At 65.1% G+C, this 18,151-nt stretch overlaps 1 protein-coding gene across 1 annotated transcript in view; it reads right to left on the bottom strand.

The window, feature by feature from the left end:
• The window catches only part of NPR1 (natriuretic peptide receptor 1), a 34,487-nt gene that overhangs the window by 10,218 nt on the left and 6,118 nt on the right, over positions 1–18,151 (bottom strand). The window contains exons 2-10 of the mRNA XM_044991837.1: positions 12,726–12,925; positions 11,298–11,411; positions 10,944–11,079; positions 9,971–10,062; positions 9,631–9,766; positions 7,231–7,315; positions 6,733–6,853; positions 6,164–6,238; positions 4,929–5,006 (exon numbers count right to left, since the gene is read on the bottom strand). Of these exons, the coding sequence (XP_044847772.1) occupies positions 4,929–5,006; positions 6,164–6,238; positions 6,733–6,853; positions 7,231–7,315; positions 9,631–9,766; positions 9,971–10,062; positions 10,944–11,079; positions 11,298–11,411; positions 12,726–12,925 (1,037 nt within the window). The remainder of the gene's footprint in view (positions 1–4,928; positions 5,007–6,163; positions 6,239–6,732; positions 6,854–7,230; positions 7,316–9,630; positions 9,767–9,970; positions 10,063–10,943; positions 11,080–11,297; positions 11,412–12,725; positions 12,926–18,151) is intronic.

Genomic DNA, 18,151 nt, shown 5'->3' with positions numbered 1-18,151 from the left:
CAGCTGCAGCCAGATGTCGGGAGATGCAGCGCAGCACCCTGCAAGCCAGGCCCTGCATGTGCACAGGACATGGGGATTGTGGGACATGTGGCCAGTTTCCTCTTGGCCTGTCACCTCCCCACTCCTCCCGCTGGCTCAGCCCCTGCATGTTTTCCCCACAGCTGGCACAGGGACAGAGGGTCCCCGGCCACCCCATACATTTAAAAAGACCCGATGTGCTAAAACCTTCCTCCATATGCGGGGGCAGAGGAAACGTCCCGGCTCGGCGAGACGCTGCAGGAATTCACGCCACGCGCCGCACTAGGCTGGACGCCACATGGATTGGGGTGGCTCTGATCTGGGAGCTCTCCCCGCCCCACGGCCGTGTCGCCATGGTCGGCATCTCCCCTGGAGCCGGGACCGAAAGGGAACAGGGCCCATAAGCTGCGGTCATGGCTCTGGGGCCGCGCACGGGTCACTGGAGCTCCGGCAGAGGGGCCGAGACTTGGCCTCCCTCAGCCCAGCAGGGAAAGCAGCAGAGATCCCGGTTCCGAGGCCGGGGGAAGCATTGTGATCACGTCGCCGCCCCAGGCCAGAGCGCTGCCCCACATCAGTTACAAATCCACGCCCCATTCACCCCCTTTTCTGAGGCGGGGCAGCCAGATGGGTCATGCAGCCGCCAAGTCTGGATGGGCTCTATCGTCAGAGCGCCCTCAGCCCCAGCCGGTGTCCGTGGCCAGGGGTTATGGAGCCTCCATCCCTGTCCGGCCTGCGTGGGACGGACAGCCCCCCGCCCGGTGCAGGAGCCTGCGCTGGGGGAGACTGGCCCGCACAGGAGGCCTCATGTCCAGCCAGTGAAGTCCCATCCAGCTGCACAGACTCTGCCGGCCCTGCCCTGCCCTGCCCTGGCCCCAGGCCCCCAGCTGCAGTGCCAAGGCTGGGCCGCGTTCGGGAGGGGCACCTTGCTACTCACTGGCGCCAAGCACCCACGGCTCCAGCTGATGTCAACAGGAGCGCCCGATGCCCGGGCCCAGGGACCAGCTTTCATAACGCCCAGCAGCTCCCATGGGTCTGAGTCAGGGGAGGGAGGGGAGCCGGACTCCAGGAGCCTGAAGTGGAGAGCTGGTAACCAGCCTCAACCCCCAGCAAAAGTCAGGCCTTAACCACCCCGTGCCTCAGTTTCCCCATCTGGGAAGAGGGGAGGCTACTGCTCCCGCATGGGGCCTGGCAAGCGCCCCATATGGCAACCAGGCATCCAGGAAGCTCCCCCTCCTTCCAGTGCTGCCCCTTGGCTCCGGCTGGTTTCTAATTAGCAAGGAAAGGACAGTGGCTTCCCTGCTGCTTCCTTGCTAATGAGTAATTAGCCTGTGCGTGGCAGAGGCCCTGCTGATAACCTGAGCCAGCCCCGCCTGCCTGTCAGGGAGCGGGTCCCTCCCCTCGGCACAGAAAGTGCCCGCGTGTGCGACGCCGCCTCCCGCTGGTGCCCCAAGGAGCCTGAGGAGTTTACTGGGGGGCGGGGAGCCCTAGGAGTGGCTGCCACCCAGGACAGGGCTGGACAGGCCAAAGGACTTTCTCCTGCCCGCTGCAATGGCCCACTGGCAGACTGGCTGGGCCAAGTGGCCAGGCCCTGCTGGGCTGACGGGGGAGGGAGGGGGGGCATTTTGCCTCAGGCAGCAGCTGAGAATTGCCCTCACCCCGGTACTCGTCCCAGTGCACCTCGCAGCGCCGGGACAATCTGTCCTGACGCCGGGGCCTCGGTGCCGTTGTGATGCCGGCAGCAGCTGCTAGTGGTGGTATGTCACGGAGTCCCCGGGTGATGCTCTGGGACTGCTCCCCACAAAGCCAGGCAGGACTCTGGGGAGCCTCCTCTCCCTTGGAGCAGCCTGTCCCCAGGGCAAGAAGCTCCCACGGCTTCACCTCCTGGGTCTCTCCTTGGAGCATTCAGCATCTTTCTAGTAGAGATAAGGAGGTGCTAGTCCCGTTATATAAGGCGTTGGTGAGACCTCATTTGGAGGATTGTGTGCAGTTTTGGTCTCCCATGTTTAAGAAGGATGAATTCAAACTGGAACGGGTACAAAGAAGGGCCACTAGAATGATCCGAGGAATGGGAAGCCTGTCGTATGAAAGGAGACTTGAGGAGCTCGGTTTGTTTTCCTTAACCAAAAGAAGGATAAGAGGAGATATGATTGCACTCTTTAAATATATCAGAGGGATGAATACCAGGGAAGGAGAGGAATTATTTCAGCTCAGTGCTAATGTGGACACGAGGACAAACGGATATAAATTGTCAGTCAGGAAATTTAGGCTTGAAATTAGACGAAGGTTTCTAACCATCAGAGGAGTGCAATTCTGGAACAGCCTACCGAGGGAAACAGTGTGGGCAAAGGACCTCCATGACTTTAAGATTAAGCTAGATAAGTTTATGGAGGGGATGGTATGATAGGATAACGGGTTTAGTCAATAGGTCAATAACGTGCCACACTGGTAATTAGTACAAAGGGTCAATGTTGGGATATTGTTAGCCTTTTCCAGAGGGTCTGGCTGGAGAGTCTTGCCCGCATGCTCGGGGTTCAGCTGATCGCCATATTTGGGGTCGGGAAGGAATTTTCCTCCAGGGTAGATTGGCAGTGGCCCTGGAGGTTTTTCGCCTTCCTCCGAAGCATGGGGCAGGGGTCGCTTGCTGGTGGATTATCTGCTACTTGAAGTCTTTAAATCATGATTTGGAGCATTCAACAGCAGAGTCAAGGGAGAGAATTAGTTCAGGAGTGGGTGGGTCAGCTTTTGTGGCCTGCATCTTGCAGGAGGTCAGACTAGATGATCATAATGGTCCCTTCTGATCTTGAATTCTATGATCCTCTGCCCCTCCGTGCGCTTCCCACAGCGAGTCCACCCAGGCGGGGTCCTGGGGGGGCCACAGGGTCCTGCCCCACCACTGCGCAGTCAGACGTGACTCTCAGCCAGCCAGTAACACAGAGGTTTATTCGATGACAGGAACAGGGTCTAAAACAGAGCTTGTAGGTACAGAGAACAGGACCCCTCGGCCGGGTCCATTCTGGGGCCCAGTGAGCCAGACCCCCCCCGTCTGCTCTCACTTCCTGTCCCCAGCCAGCCCCAAACTCAAACCCCCTCCAGCCCCTCCTCTCTGCTCAGTTCCTTTCCTGGGCCAGGAGGTCACCTGACCTGTCCTCCCCCACCTTTAGCATCCCCTTGCAGGGGGGAAGGGCCTGGCCATTAGTTGCCAGGAGACAGAGTCGGCCAGAAACTGAAGCCCCCCCACAGTATTCAGAGGAAACATTAAGTACAGTCCCACTTCATCACACGGGGTCCACGTGCTCTGGCTCCTCTTTGCACCGGTGCCATCCCCTAGTGCAGACACGCTATGCACCTCACAGCGCCGCCACACGTCCACACTAGGGCTTTGCACTGGCACAGACACCTCCCACAGAGCCGTGTCCCTGTGAGGTCCGGTCCTGCTGATTCACACCTCCCCGGGCGAGCCAGCAGGCAGCCGGAAGCTGAGCTGGATCAATCCCAGCTCACCAGGTATCCTGCAGCAGTGAGTCCCACACGTGGACCTGCAGCCTGTGAAAGTGGCACGTTGCCCCACTTAGGTCTGCTGGCGGCTGCTCCACACCCTGGTGCCCAGCACAGCTTCACAGCTGCCTCGCACAGGCCAGGCGAATGGATCCCCTCTCAGGGATTCTCCAGGGGTTGCATAATTGGATGCAAGTGGCTCAAGCATCAGCAGGAGCCCCCAGGCAGCTCCCAGCTCCAGCTACCCCCCTGGGTCTTGCCCCAGGCCCCCTGCTCCTCGTGCAGCCACTTACAGCAGCTTCGGCCCCCTGCACCCTGGCTCCGAGGCAGGGCGGCTTGGGAGAGCCCCTCGCACACAGAGGGGAGTGGGGGCAGGACACGCCAGGCTGGGTGGTGGCTGCAGCCCGGACCTGCCCACAGGCTCCCCTGCAGGGACACTGCGCTGACCCCTCCCGCCCCAGATCCTCCGCTAGGGACTGATCAACCCGTGCCCAGAGGCCGGGGCACAGAGGCTGGAGGGGGCTCTCCCGGTGCCTTGGGCTGGCCCCCATGGATCTGGGGGGCAGCCGCAAGCGCCAGAGACCCGCGGGAGGCAGCAGGCTGCCAGGTCCAACGGGAGGGGCCAGTCGGAGCCTGGGAATTCAGTGGGTACACGTGACTCTGCACACGTGTGAATCCGCACACGCGTGTGCATGGCCAGGGAAGGCTCCAGGCTGGGCTCCCAGGAGGGAGCCAGGGCAAGGCCGGGTGCTCGGCTCGCTCAGGGCAGGCTGGGGCGCGGGGGGCTACAGCGAGGGGCCCCCGGGGTGGGGGTGGGACTCACGCCCAGAGGCCCAGCTCTGGGCGTGGTGGCTGCGGCCCAGGCCTGGGGCTGCCAAGAGGCTGGCCGGGCGGGGGGGGGGGCAGTATTTTTCTCCTCTCCGAACACAGGCGCACAGGCCCAGGCCCAACCAGAGGCAGCAATGGGGATGCTGGGGGGGCGGGGGGTCAGACCTCACTCACCCACCACTACGTTCTGGCAGTGACTAGCCACAGCAGGGGAGTGGGGGGCTGGGCCCCAGGGCAGGGAGGGGTCCCACCAACCCCCTCCCATCCAGAGACTTTGGTGCTGAGTCCAGGTGCCCCCCAAGCTGGGGTCTGTGCAGGGGGAGGAAGGTGGAAGGCAGGAGAGCCCAGCCCAGCCCCCTGCTCGCGGGTGCTCTGAGGGGGGGGCCCGCAGTGCACGTGGGCAGCCGTGTAACGTGGCCCCTTTGCCAGCACCGCCTGGATCCTCAGCCGTGCGAGCCGGGCAGCCCCCGCGGAGCCGAACAGAAACACGCTGAGCCCCAGCCGACGCCACTCGGGCCGAGCCCCAGAGCCAGCCGCACCGAGCCCCTCAGCCCAGCCACCCGCCCGCGCGCTGGCCGGGTACCTACGTGTTTCAGCTCAAACAGCACCTTCCGCGTCAGCTCGATTCTCTTCCGATTGACGTGCTTCACCGCCACGATGTTCCCCTGGCGAGAGAGATGGGGGAGCTCAGCCGGGGGGTAGGTCCTGCACCCTCGCCCCCCGGGCAGCTGGTTCACATTTATGGACCCCGCCCCGCTCCCCCCAGCACAGCGCCCCCTACTGACTCCGCCCCACTCCCCCTACTGACCCCACCCCGCTCCCCCCAGCACAGCGCCCCCTACTGACCCCGCCCCGCTCCCCCTACCGACCCCGCCCCGCTCCCCCCAGCACAGCGCCCCCTACTGACCCCACCCCGCTCCCCCTACTGACCCCGCCCCGCTCCCCCCAGCACAGCGCCCCCTACTGACCCCGCCCCGCTCCCCCCCCCGACCCCGCCCCGCTCCCCCCAGCACAGCGCCCCCTACCGACCCCGCCCCGCTCCCCCCAGCACAGCGACCCCTACTGTCGCCGCCCGGATCCCCCTACCGAGCCCTCCCCGCTCCCCCCAGCACAGCGCCCCCTAGCGACCCGGCCCGGCTTCCCCAGCACAGCGCCCCCTACCGACCCCGCCCCGCTCCCCCCAGCACAGCGCCCCCTACCGACCCCGCCCCACTCCCTCTACTGACCCCACCCCGCTCCCCCCAGCACAGCGCCCCCTACTGACCCCACCCCGCTCCCCCTACCGACCCCGCCCCGCTCCCCCCAGCACAGCGCCCCCTACTGACTCCGCCCCACTCCCCCCAGCACAGCGCCCCCTACTGACTCCGCCCCGCTCCCCCCAGCACAGCGCCCCCTACTGACCCCGCCCCGCTCCCCCTACCGACCCCGCCCCGCTCCCCCCAGCACAGCGCCCCCTACTGACCCCGCCGCGATCCCCCTACCGACCCCGCCCCGCTCCCCCCAGCACAGCGCCCCCTACTTACCCAGCCCAGCTCCCCCTACTGACCCCACCCCGCTCCCCCCAGCACAGCGCCCCCTACTGACCCCGCCCCGCTCCCCCTACCGACCGGTCGCCGCTCCCCCCAGCACAGCGCCCCCTACTGACCCCGCCCCGCTCCCCCTACTGACCCCGCCCCGCTCCCCCCAGCACAGCGCCCCCGTACTGACCCCGCTCTGCTCCCCCCAGCACAGCGCCCCCTACTGACTCCGCCCTGCTCCCCGCCCCACCCCCCACAGCTCCCGGCTGCTCCCCCGTGCGCTCAGGCAGGGTCCCTGCACCCACCTTGTAATAGGCCGTCTTGGCGTAGACCTGGAACTGCCCCTCCGTGGTCAGCAGGGAGCCGTAGTTGGAGCCTCTCTGTGCAGGAGCAAGCGCCGGTGTGAGGGGGGGGCAGGGGGCAGGGCCAACACGCCCCCTCCTGCAGGGAATGGAACCCCAGGGTTTCTGGGGCACCCCCCTCGCAGCCCTCGGGGAACCCTCCCTCCCATCTCTCCCCCCACCACTCCAGGGCTGGGGGGAGGGCAATGGCTTGGAAGGGTGACAGTGGCTGGAGGGGATCCCAGCAGGCCCTGGGGACTCAGAGCCAGCTGGAGCCTGGGCGCCCCCAGCCCCCTCTTCCCCCCCGCACCTCCCCTGGCTCCCTCCAACCCCTGGCCTGGCTCAGCAGCTGCTCAGGGCTCCCTGACTGGATTTACTTGTCATTAACCTCCCTGGATCCACAGCTGTAACCAGGGGCCCTGGCCTGGCTGCCTTCGCCCAGAGACGCCCGCAATGCTGTGCCGGCTGGAGAGGGGGTCCCTCGGGGGGGCTGCTCGGCCCAGGGTCTCAGCCGGACACCACACCCTCCTCACCAGGGACAGGGTCAGTTTGCTCCCGGTGCTGCGGAGGTGTTTCTCCAGGCTGCTGGACTGGACGTCCTCCCAGCACACACGCCACAGCTCGGCCGCCAGCTCCTTCTCCAGATTCAGCTTCCTGTGCCGGGACACACGGGGGGCAGGGGGGATGTGAAAGGGCGTCGGGCGCCAGCCCAGCTCCCAGTAGCCCCCACGCTGCTAGTTATCTGTATGGGGTAGCACCTGTCCAAGCCATGGCCAACCACCCCCTTGGGCCAGGCGCTGCCCAAACCCAGGACAAATACCCCCTCCCGGCCCCAATCCCAGCTGCACCCCCTGGCGTCTCCTCCCCCCACATCTGCCTGTAAAGCAGGAGCATTTCTCCAGCATCACTTTGACCCCCCTGCCCCTCCCCCCGCATTTGCAGTAAAGCCCCCTGCCCCATATCCCCGTCCCTGCATCCTGGCCAAGGTTACCCAGACGTAGCCCCCTCCCCGGCCCAGCCCGGGGGTGCACCTGTAGATGAAGAAGGAGGTGACGGTGATAATCAGCAGGATGAGGCTCACCATGACAGAGAGGATCTCCAGGGTGGTTAAGCTGGCTGCAAAACAAGGGAGGCGGGTGTGACGTTACTGATATAATCTGGGACCATATAGAACATGGTTGCAACCAAGGTCCTGTAGTGGCACCGAATCTTGTATAAAGGGGTCAAATGAGGTGTCTTGGGTTGCTGGTTAGGATTATGCTGCCTGGGTGCATGTGTCATTTTGTAGCTGAAGTCATGAATATTGGCTCTGTACTGTCTGTACTTCAAACTTGTGCAGTGCTGCTGGCTGACACCCCAGACAAGTTGGTGTCAGCTCGGCCTAGCCTGCTTGACGTCCCATTACGGCCCATCAGCTACACAACTGACCCATGGAGAGGGGGCAGCTACGCCTTGTAACTCAGCAAAGTGCAGGGACTGGCCCATGTGACTCCAGACTCCATTGTGCTGTAATTTTCCACAGTAAGAACAAAGAGGTTCTTACACCTGGAAAAGCCTATAAAAGGCTGATGCCTCATCTCCATCTTGTCTTCAATCCTGCTTCTTACCTCTGGAGGGACTTTGCTACAAACTGAAGCTCTGAACAAAGGACCGACTGACCCATCCCAGCGGGGGATGTTCCAGAGACTTGATTTGAACCTGCAGTTTACTCCATCACTGCTACAAGCCTGAACTAAGAACTTTGCCATTACTGGATGTAAGTGATTCCATTTAACCAATTCTAACTCTCATCTATATCCTTTTCCTTTTACGAATAAACCTTTAGATTTGAGATTCTAAAGCAGGGATGGGCAAACTTTTTGGCCTGAGGGCCACATTGGGGATGCAAAACGGTATGGAGGGCCGGGTAGAGAAGGCTGTGCTTCCCCAAACAGCCTGGCCCCTGCCCCCTATCCAATCCCTCTCATTTCCGGCCCCTTGACTGCCCCCCCTCCAAACCTCCGACCTATCCAATCTCCCTGCTCCTTGTCCCCTAACAGCCCCCTTCTAGGACCCCCTGCCCCTACTTGCCCCATAGGACCCTACCCCCTATCCACCCTCCCCGCTCCCTGTCCCCTGACTGCCCCAACCCCTATCCACACCCCCTCCTCCTGACAGGCCCCCTGGGACTCCTACATTTATCCAACCCCCCACCCCGTTCCCCATCCCAACTGCCCTCCTAGAAACTCTGCCCCATCCAACCGCCCCCTGCTCCCCATCCCCTGGGATCCTCTGCCCCTTATCCAACCACCCAGCCCCAGCCACCTTACCATACTGCTCAGAGCAGCATATCTGGCCACCATGCCATCCAGCCGGAACCAGACATGCTGCCGCGCTGTCCTGCAGGAGTGCGCAGCCCTGCCACCCAGAGCACGGCGTGGCTGCAGGGGGAGCGGGAGGAGAGCAGGCGAGGGACAGCAGGGGAAGGGCCGGGGTCTAGCCTCCCTAGCCGGGAGCTCAAGGGCCGGGCAGGACAGTCCCGCGGGCCGGATGTGGCCCACGGGCCATAGTTTGCCCACCTCTGTTCTAAAGGATTGGCAACAGCGTGATTTGTGGGTCAGATCTGACTTGTTTATTGACCTGGGTCTGGGGCTTGGTCCTTTGGGATCAAGAGAACCTTTTTCCTTTATTGGGGTGTTGGTTTTCATAACCATTCATCCCCAGGACAAGTGGCACTGGTGGTGATACTGGGAAACTGGAGTATCTAAGGGAATTGCTTGTGTGACTTGTGGTTAGCCAGTGGGGTGAGACCAAAGTCCTCTTTGTCTGGCTGGTTTGGTGCCTTAGAGGTGGAAACCCCCCAGCCTAGGGCTGTGACTGCCCTGTTTTAAGCGATTTGTCCTGAATTGGCCCTCTCAGTTGGGTCCTGCCAGAACCGCATCGTCACAGTGGGCGATGGTGGGGAGCGGCTGGCTCAGAGTCCTGAGTTCGAATCCAACCCAGGGGCTGTATGTGCTGGTCTGTGCTGGGTGAGTTTGGGGAGGAAGGGTGGGGGGAGGTCTCAGCCAGGGAAGTTCCCACGGCAACACCCACTAGGCAGCAAAGCCCAAAGCGGGTTGGGGGAGGAGCGTGCCCAGTTGCTGGGCCTGTTCTGGGGGCACACGGTACCAGGTGCAGAGAAACAGCTAGGAGACTTGTCCCACCTCGTGGCTTTGCTGGTGAGGAGCCCGGGAAGGGGGCCGCTCCCCACACCCCCATATGGGGTGCAAAGCCTGCTGGGGGGGGGAAGGAGCCACACGGCTGGGCTGGCTGGAGGGGCTCGTTTTCATGTGGCCGGCCCAGCGGGGGAGGCTGGATCCTGCCTGCGGGAAGGTATTTGTCCTGGCAGCGCACCAGGGCAAGGGAACGAAACCCTCAGAACTTGCTCTGCAAAGGCCGGGGGGTGGCCCCACCTTTGCGGCACAGGGGGTTGCTGTTGTCGAAGCCGCAGGGCGGGACGTCCCTGGGCACGCCTTTCCCCGGCCAGTGGATCTCACGCCCGGGCACCGCCCTCATCTTCTTGGTGGTGCCATTGTAGTTGTAGATGATCTGCAGAGGGCGAGAGAGGGGGGCTCTGGGAGGGGGCCGGCAGCAGGAACCCCCCAGGGTCCCAGGCTGCCGTCACCCCCTCCCCCCGCCAGCTATAACCCCCAGGCAACGAGGCCCTGGGTTCGGCTCGGAGCCGTCCCAGCCCAGCCTCGGGGGTGGCTGCAGAGGACTTAGCTGGGAGACTGGGCCCAGACACCCACTGACCTGGAACGTGCCCGACGTGGGGTCCATGTCCCACAGCGAATAGTCGCTCTCCCGGTCTCCGTTCTCATCAATCTTCAGGAAGCCAGTGACTCCTGTGGGGAACGGGGGGGGGGGGTGAGAGACCGCGGGACCAGCCCCCTCGCAGGGCAGCACCCAGGGTCAAAGGGCAGAAGGGCCCCAAGTCAGGCTTGGAGGCTACCAGTGGAGAAGGGGATATCGGGGGGACCATATGGCTCTGAGATGCAGCCCCGAGGCTGGTTATACAGGGATCCCTTGACTGGTGCTGAGATGCAGCTGCCTCTGGGGTGGAGCGCAGCAGTGCACAGCAACACCACACAGTACTGGCTAAAAAGCGAAGGAGAAACCTGCACACCGCTGGAACTGCTGGGGAATTTCGCCCCCTCCCTGTGTTAGAAAGTGGCCGGGGGCTGACTCCAAAGAGCGCAGCCCCTCCCCGGGCTGGGGCTCGTCTGACAGACCCTCTGGCAGCCCAGCGTCCGCGGAGGGGCCCCACCAGGAGGGGGAACGGAGCCACGTGGATCCCGGCCAGGGCATTCGAGATGCTTTCCGGCGGGGTCCCCAGCGTGGGTGCAGAGCTGCGAGGGGAGTGGCTCCATCACTCCACAGCCCATCCATCTCCCGCCGAGTAGCCCGGCCCAGTGGCTCCCAGCCCAGCTCACGCCCCGAGCCGCTAATGATACCAGCCCTGGAATTTCTGGAGAGGAGGAACGAGCGGCTCGGGGAAAGGATCCGTCTGGCAGCGCTGGGCAGGGCAGGGCAGGGAGGTGGCTGGCACCTGGCTCAGTGGCCAGCACCAGGGGAGTCCCCCAGAGCCTCCCTTCTCCCCGAGCTGTTCCCCAGGGCTTCGGGCTGCACAAAGGGGTCTCTGCCCCCTCCCAGGGGAAGCCACTGGCGACTCCGGCGTCCATCCGGCTGCGGGGGCCGGGGCCGGGCCCCGGCCGGCGGCGCTCACCGTAGAAAGTGCGGTTCCACATGTGGTGGGTGATGGCGCTGGCGTTCCGGACGGTGCCGCCCTGCTGGAGGGTCTCGTTCACGGCCCGGGCGTACAGCAGCACCCCGTCGTGGAAGGCCGCCGCGATGTAGTTCATCTGAAAGGGACGGGCCGGCTCAGAACCGCTGGGGTGGTGCCATGGGCGGGGGGCAGAGCTGGGGTGCCCCATGCTGCCCCAGGACAGAGGGGTGCCACCCCAGGCACAGACTGCGGGCGAGTCTCTGTGCTCCCCTCGCCCCCGTTCCCTACTGGTGACTGGCCCTGCTGTCTCTGGCCAAGGAGGGGCGGCAGGTGCCGGGGGGGGGGGGGTCTTACCAGGCCGTCCTGCAGGGTGACGTTGAAGTGGGTGCGGGTCTCCTGCTTGAGCTGCTCCAGGAAGGGCTGGTACTCGGGGTTCTCGGGCTCCTTGCAGGTGATAATCATCACTGCCTGGCGGGGAGTAGAGGGCAGAGGGGCTGAGACGGGAGGCCTGGGGGAGGTGATGGGCCTGGGTTTCCCACATGGCGCCTGCAGCCCCACGGGTGGGTGGGCGCCAGGACTCCCCACGGGAGGGTGGCTGGGCTGGCTGGTGACCTGGCACCTCCCAGGGCCTCCCCCCGCCACTGCCCAGCTCCCCTAGGCACTGGGCAGAAGCTTCCTCCAGGTCTGCCAGTCTGGCCCCTTCCTCAGCCCCTCTTGCTTCCAGGATCGCAGCCCGCAGGCCCCTCCAGGCTTGGGCTCCCTGGGGAGGTTGGGGGCAGCATCCCGCCCCCGGGCTATTAATAGCCTTCCCTGGCAGTGCTCAGACCCGGGGAAATGATCTCGCTTCCTTCCTCCCTCCTGCAGCAAAGAGCAAACAGGCAGGGGCTGGCCAGAAGCAGGGAGGGTGGGGGGCACTAGCTGCCCCCACAGTCCCTGGTCTCTAGGACAACAGAGGGGCCTGGCTGGGGCAATTTGGGCTGAGGCCCAGCAAACTCATTTCACAAGTGCATTTGGCAGGATTTGAACCCAGGGCTCCAGAGCTGCAAAGAGCCCGTCAGCCCAGTGCAAGGCAGGGCACTGCCCTGGAACCTGCCCACGGCACCTTGATGCTGGTGAAGCTGGGTGCACCTTAGCACGTGTGCCAGTGTCACTGTCCTGTGCCTGGTGCAAACACGGCATGTTCTGGCTGCCAGGGGGACAGCACCAACGCCCTGCTGCTCTGGCCCCAGGCACCGCGGCAGCCCCGAGCTAGGTACCAGCTACCCCACGTGACCACCACCACTGAGCTCAGCAGCCTGGGAGGTCACGAGCAGCCGAGACTCCGGTAAAGTCCCCTGTGCTGCACCTCAGCTGCTTCCTACACTGGGTTCTTCCCTCTTCCACCCCGGAGCCCCTGGCATCATTGGGCCTCCCTGTTTCTATGGGCTGGCAGAGCTGCCCCAATAATCCTGCAAGGGACTCAGGCACTGACTCCGAAGCCCTGGTGGGCAGCAGGATCACTAGCCCTTCTTTTATAGATGGGGAAACTGAGGCACAGAACCTGGCCCAACGTCACATAGCAAATTGGTGGCAGAGGTGGGACTAGAACCCAGGCGTCCTGGCTCCCAGCCCCTTGCTGGACTTACTACCCAACCCTCTTTGAACCCACAGTGCCAGCGCGGTGACCCACAACAGGCCCAGCCAGTGCTGCCCTCTCCTCGAGATCCAGGCGAGCTCCCAGCCAAACCGGGCTCTGGCTCCCCAGCTACCTGGCTGGAGGGCTCCACCCTGGGCACTCCTCACCTTAAAGGCCTCCCTGGCGTTGGCGTCGTCCTTGTCCCCGCGTCTCCAGGGCCTCTGGGGGTCGGGGAAGCGGGAGCCCTGCAGGCTGGCCCCGAAGATGTCGATGTAGAAGAAGGCGTAATCCCCCTGCGTGAGCCCCTCATGCCGGGCCTGCAGCAGGAACTGGCGGAAGGTGTCCGGGGAGCAGCAAATGTACACGACTGAAGGGGCAAGGACAGGGTTAGCGGCACCAGCCCCCGGACACGTGCCCTGTATCGCTGGGGGCTCCTCTGTCCTGGGCAGCCTGGCGGCTCCAAGGACGCTGAGGGGACCCTGGGCCGGATTCTCTCGCTCCAGCGCTGTCAGAGCTAAGGGGACCCCCGGGCGCCCCGAGATCCTGCCCTGACCCTAATGCTCCCCACTTCCCCCCCTGCTCTGCCGCCAGGCTGGATGGGTCACTGCCCTGGCCCCGGCCGTCCCCCGGGCGGGCTGGCAGAGCGGAGAGCCGGGGACGCCCCGTGGGGCATGGCCGGGCATAGGGGCTGGTGTGTGACCCACACAGCCCGCCATGCACTGTGCGCACACACACACACACACTCGTGCACACGCACACCAGACACACCCTCCCCCCCAGGCCAGTGCTCCTCCTGCCCTGTGCCCCACAGCGCCCCCTGTGGAAGAGGCCAGGGCTGGAGTAGCCAGGAGCCACCAGGACTTCCTGCTAGCCCATGCCGGAGCAGGGCTCCAGGCCTTTGGCAGGCACAGCCAGGAAGCCAAACCCCCAGGGCTCTGCTTGCACTTTTCTCCATATTCCTCCTATGCTGAGCTGCAAAGACAACAAGCCTCCACCCCCCGCCGCCCCACCCCGCCACGAGCTGCCAGAGCCGCCTCCCCTGGGAGCCCTTCGCACTCCGGCGAGGTTGTGAAATCTGGAGGAGCTGAGCTTCACGCGCTGTTCCCCAGCCCGCCTCACCAGGGCCCAGGGCCGTGCCAGGCCCCCAGGACGCAGCCCGCGCCGGAGGGAGGGGCCTCGGCCTGGCTGTCCAGGCGCCCAGAGCTACACACCACAAAAGGGCTGAGGGGGAATGGGGTGTGTGTGCGCTATATAATGACTAGGAACCAGGACTCCTGGGATCGCTCCCTGACTCAGGCTGGGGAGTGGGGTCTAGTGGTTAGAGCAGGGGAGGGGAGGGGCTGGGAGGCAGGACTCCTGGGTTCTAGCCCCAGCTCACTCTGTGATTTGGGGGCAGGTCCCTTTCCCTGCACTTGCCCCAGCCTTCCCCCCCCATGAAGGGGACACGTCCAGGACTGCTGGGAGGGTCACAAATGAGTGTGTGAAGCAAACTCCACTTCCCTGCCTCGAAAGGCGGGTGGGGGCCCCCATAGGATGGAATCGCAGGACCGGAAGGGACCTCGTCTAGCCCAGTCCTCTGCACTCCTGGCAGGATGAAGTAGATTATAAACTTGAAGCTGTGGGCAGCAGCCCCCTGCCCACTCTCCCAGTGGCCACAATCCTCGCTGGGCCAGGCGGGGGCACGGCTGCCCGTCTGTCAGGCCGGAGAGGTGGGGCCCCAGGCACTAGGGCTGCGGACAGAGACAGCCCATCCTGTTGCTCAGCCGGCCCTTCCCAACGACAGCTGGTGTTTGTCCCTGTGGCAATAGCAGGCCCAGGGAGAGGTGGGCTGCACATGTGGGGGCACCACGCCAGCTGCTTAATCCTAAAATCCCCCACTGGTGCCAGCAGCCAGGGTGGCACCCGCTCAGCCCAACCACCGTCAGGACAGCCACCGCTCTGGGCAGGGCTGAGGCCAGCGGGAGCTGGGGGTCTGACTCTCCACAGCCCCTGGCAGCTGTGCCCACGGGCATGCGACGCCACGGCCCTGCTTGCACCTGCTGTGCCCGGGGGGCGGCAGTGCCACGAGCCACAGGTGGCAGGCCAGAGCGTCCCCAGCACAGCCAGCTCGGGGGCTGCCCCGGAGACGATACCGGAACGAGCGCCCGGCACTGATGGGCTGGGGCCGCTCGAGACACGGAGCCAGGAGGCCGACCAGCGATCTCGCCCTGGAGGAGACGCCAAAAAGCCCAGTGCCCAGGGGACGGGGAGGGGGTCGGAGCCCACCCTCTCCTAGGCCTCAGCGGGCCAGGAACATCCTGTTATTTTCCGGCCGCGTGCAGCCCGGCCTGTTGTTTCCCTGCTGCCGGCCCAGCTGTGTCAGCCAACGTGGCTGGGGTCAGGGGACGCGTTCGGTCAGCGGGCCCCCGGCCAGGCCGAGTCAGCACTCGGCCCCTCCACAGCCGGGGCGCCAGCCCAGGGGCTTCCTGTTGTGCTGACTCGGCGCCTCCTCCGCTCCAGCCCCGGTGTCAGGCGGTGATTTATCCGAGGCGCTCACCCAGCGCCCGGCCCTGCCCCGCGCGCCCCGGCTCCTTAGCAGGAGACCGGCCAGGGGCAGGGTCCCAGCTCGGCTCGGAGAGCTGCCGCCTCTCGCGCCGGCTGGGGAGAGACCCACAGGCCCTGAGGGGTGCATCCAGGGTGGGGTGAGGGCCTGTGGGCAGGGGAGGGTGTGGAAGGGGGCCCTGCGCCCTGATGCTCGGTGGGAGCTTTGCAGGGGGTGAGCACCCTGCCCACGACACCGCCCCCTGCTGGGGGAAAGCAGAGAGGTGGGAGAGGCAGCCCAGACCTCCAGCCCTAGGCCACCCCACGCACCCCCGGCTGAGGAGCTGCTCCGTGGGGCTGCTCCTTGCCCAGTCCAGTAGCAGCGACGGGCTCCGGGGAAGGTCCCTGGAGGGAGTGCGAAGCTGGGCAGGGAGCGCGACAGGCCCCAGAAATAGCCGCCGCCGAGACAAAACAAACCCAGGCAGACACAGAACAAACGTCGTGAAATACAGGCACCAGGGGCAGACAGAGCTCGGCAGCGCCCTGGGAGCCAGCTTGCCCCTGGGGACTCTCATGCCACGCCCGGCCCCGCAGCACCCCGGGAGCCAGCCTGCCCGCAGGGACCCCCACGCCCGGCCCCGCAGCGCCCCGGGAGCCAGCCTGCCCCCAGGGACCCCCACGCCCGGCCCCGCAGCGCCCCGGGAGCCAGCCTGCCCCCAGGGACGCCCCACCACGCCCGGCCCCGCAGCGCCCCGGGAGCCAGCCTGCCCCCAGGCACCCCCACCACGCCCGGCCCCGCAGCGCCCCGGGAGCCAGCCTGACCCCAGGGACCCCCACGCCCGGCCCCGCAGCGCCCCGGGAGCCAGCCTGCCCCCAGGGACCCCCACGCCCGGCCCCGCAGCGCCCCGGGAGCCAGCCTGCCCCCAGGGACCCCCCCGCCCGGCCCCGCAGCACCCCGGGAGCCAGCCTGCCCCCAGGCACCCCCACCCCGGCCCCGCAGCGCCCCGGGAGCCAGCCTGCCCCCAGGGACGCCCCACCACGCCCGGCCCCGCAGCGCCCCGGGAGCCAGCCTGCCCCCAGGGACCCCCACCCCGGCCCCGCAGCGCCCCGGGAGCCAGCCTGCCCCCAGGGACCCCCACCCCCGGCCCCGCAGCGCCCCGGGAGCCAGCCTGCCCCCAGGCACCCCCACGCCCCGCCCCGCAGCGCCCCGGGAGCCAGCCTGCCCCCATGCACCGCCACGCCCGGCCCCGCAGCGCCCCGGGAGCCAGCCTGCCCCCAGGGACCCCCCCCCCCCCCCGGCCCCGCAGCACCCCGGGAGCCAGCCTGCCCCCAGGGACCCCCACACCCGGCCCCGCAGCACCCCAGGAGCCAGCCTGCCCCCAGGCACCCCCACCCCGGCCCCGCAGCGCCCCGGGAGCCAGCCTGCCCCCAGGCACCCCACGCCCGGCCCCGCAGCACCCCGGGAGCCAGCCTGCCCCCAGGGACCCCCCACCACGCCCGGCCCCGCAGCGCCCCGGGAGCCAGCCTGCCCCCAGGGACCCCCCACCACGCCCGGCCCCGCAGCGCCCCGGGAGCCAGCCTGCCCCCAGGCACCCCCCCCACGCCCGGCCCCGCAGCGCCCCGGGAGCCAGCCTGCCCCCAGGCACCCCCCCCCACGCCCGGCCCTGCTGAACTCAGCTCATGCCCATGGGTGCAGCTCGGGCCCCAGGCTGGGCAGAGCTCGGCAGATAGAGCCAGTTGAAGCCAATGGAGCCGCACTGTTTACCCCAGCTGAGGATCTGGCCCAGGGACCTGGGGGCTTCACTACAGCTCTTTACACACCACAGGCCTGATCCCAGGCTCAGCGACAGCTGTGCAAATCCAGAGCAAACCCAGGAACCAGGCTGTGGATTTAAACCGGGGAGCAGACATCAGGATCCATCTCTGTGTCTCTCCTACTCCTGCCACAGAGCCACACCCCTCATAGCAAACCGCAGCAGCACCACCAAGCCACTCTGGCTCCAGGCTAGGCACTGCCTCAGTTTCCCCTCCTAGGGCTACTGAATAATGTCACCACAGGCTTCCCTGGGTCAGGTCACAGCCCTTCCTGGGGCCTGCGGGAAATCACAAAGTTCCCCAGCCAGGCCCCGGCGCTGCTGTGGCTTCTTCCCACCAGAGGATTTTCTCTCTACTCTCCAGCCAGCTCTGCTGGCTCCTAGTGCCTACACCACGGCCCTCTGCCAGCCCCCGGGACTTCCCCCAAGGGCCTTCCTGCTCACCTGGTTTTATTTCCACCCCTGAGGCCTGATTTAGCCACCTGACCTGCCAATCATGAGACTTTGCTCCTGGGGAGGTGAACTAAGCAGGTGGGGCTGTGCCCATCTCCCCTTAAATCACAGAATCATAGAATTCAAGATCAGAAGGGACCATTATGATCATCTAGTCTGACCTCCTGCAAGATGCAGGCCACATAAGCTGACCCACCCACTCCTGAACTAATTCTCTCCCTTGACTCTGCTGTTGAATGCTCCAAATCATGATTTAAAGACTTCAAGTAGCAGATAATCCACCAGCAAGCGACCCCTGCCCCATGCTTCGGAGGAAGGCGAAAAACCTCCAGGGCCACTGCCAATCTACCCTGGAGGAAAATTCCTTCCCGACCCCAAATAAGGCGATCAGCTGAACCCCGAGCATGCGGGCAAGACTCTCCAGCCAGACCCTCTGGAAAAGGCTAACAATATCCTATCATTGACCCTTTGTACTAATTACCAGTGTGGCACGTTACTGACCTATTGACTAAACCCGTTATCCTATCATACCATCCCCTCCATAAACTTATCCAGCTTAATCTTAAAGTCATGGAGGTCCTTCGCCCCCACTGTTTCCCTCGGTAGGCTGTTCCAGAATTGCACTCCCCTGATGGTTAGAAACCTTCGTCTAATTTCAAGCCTAAATTTCCTGACTGACAATTTATATCCGTTTGTCCTCGTGTCCACATTAGCACTGAGCTGAAATAATTTCTCTCCTTCCCTGGTATTTATCCCTCTGATATATTTAAAGAGTGCAATCATATCTCCTCTTGTCCTTCTTTTGG

The sequence above is a fragment of the Mauremys mutica genome, chromosome 17, assembly GCF_020497125.1.
Source record: "Mauremys mutica isolate MM-2020 ecotype Southern chromosome 17, ASM2049712v1, whole genome shotgun sequence".
NCBI lineage: Eukaryota > Metazoa > Chordata > Testudines > Geoemydidae > Mauremys > Mauremys mutica.
The sequence above is the reverse complement of the archived record's forward strand: the minus strand, read 5'-3'. Positions and strand labels throughout refer to the sequence as shown.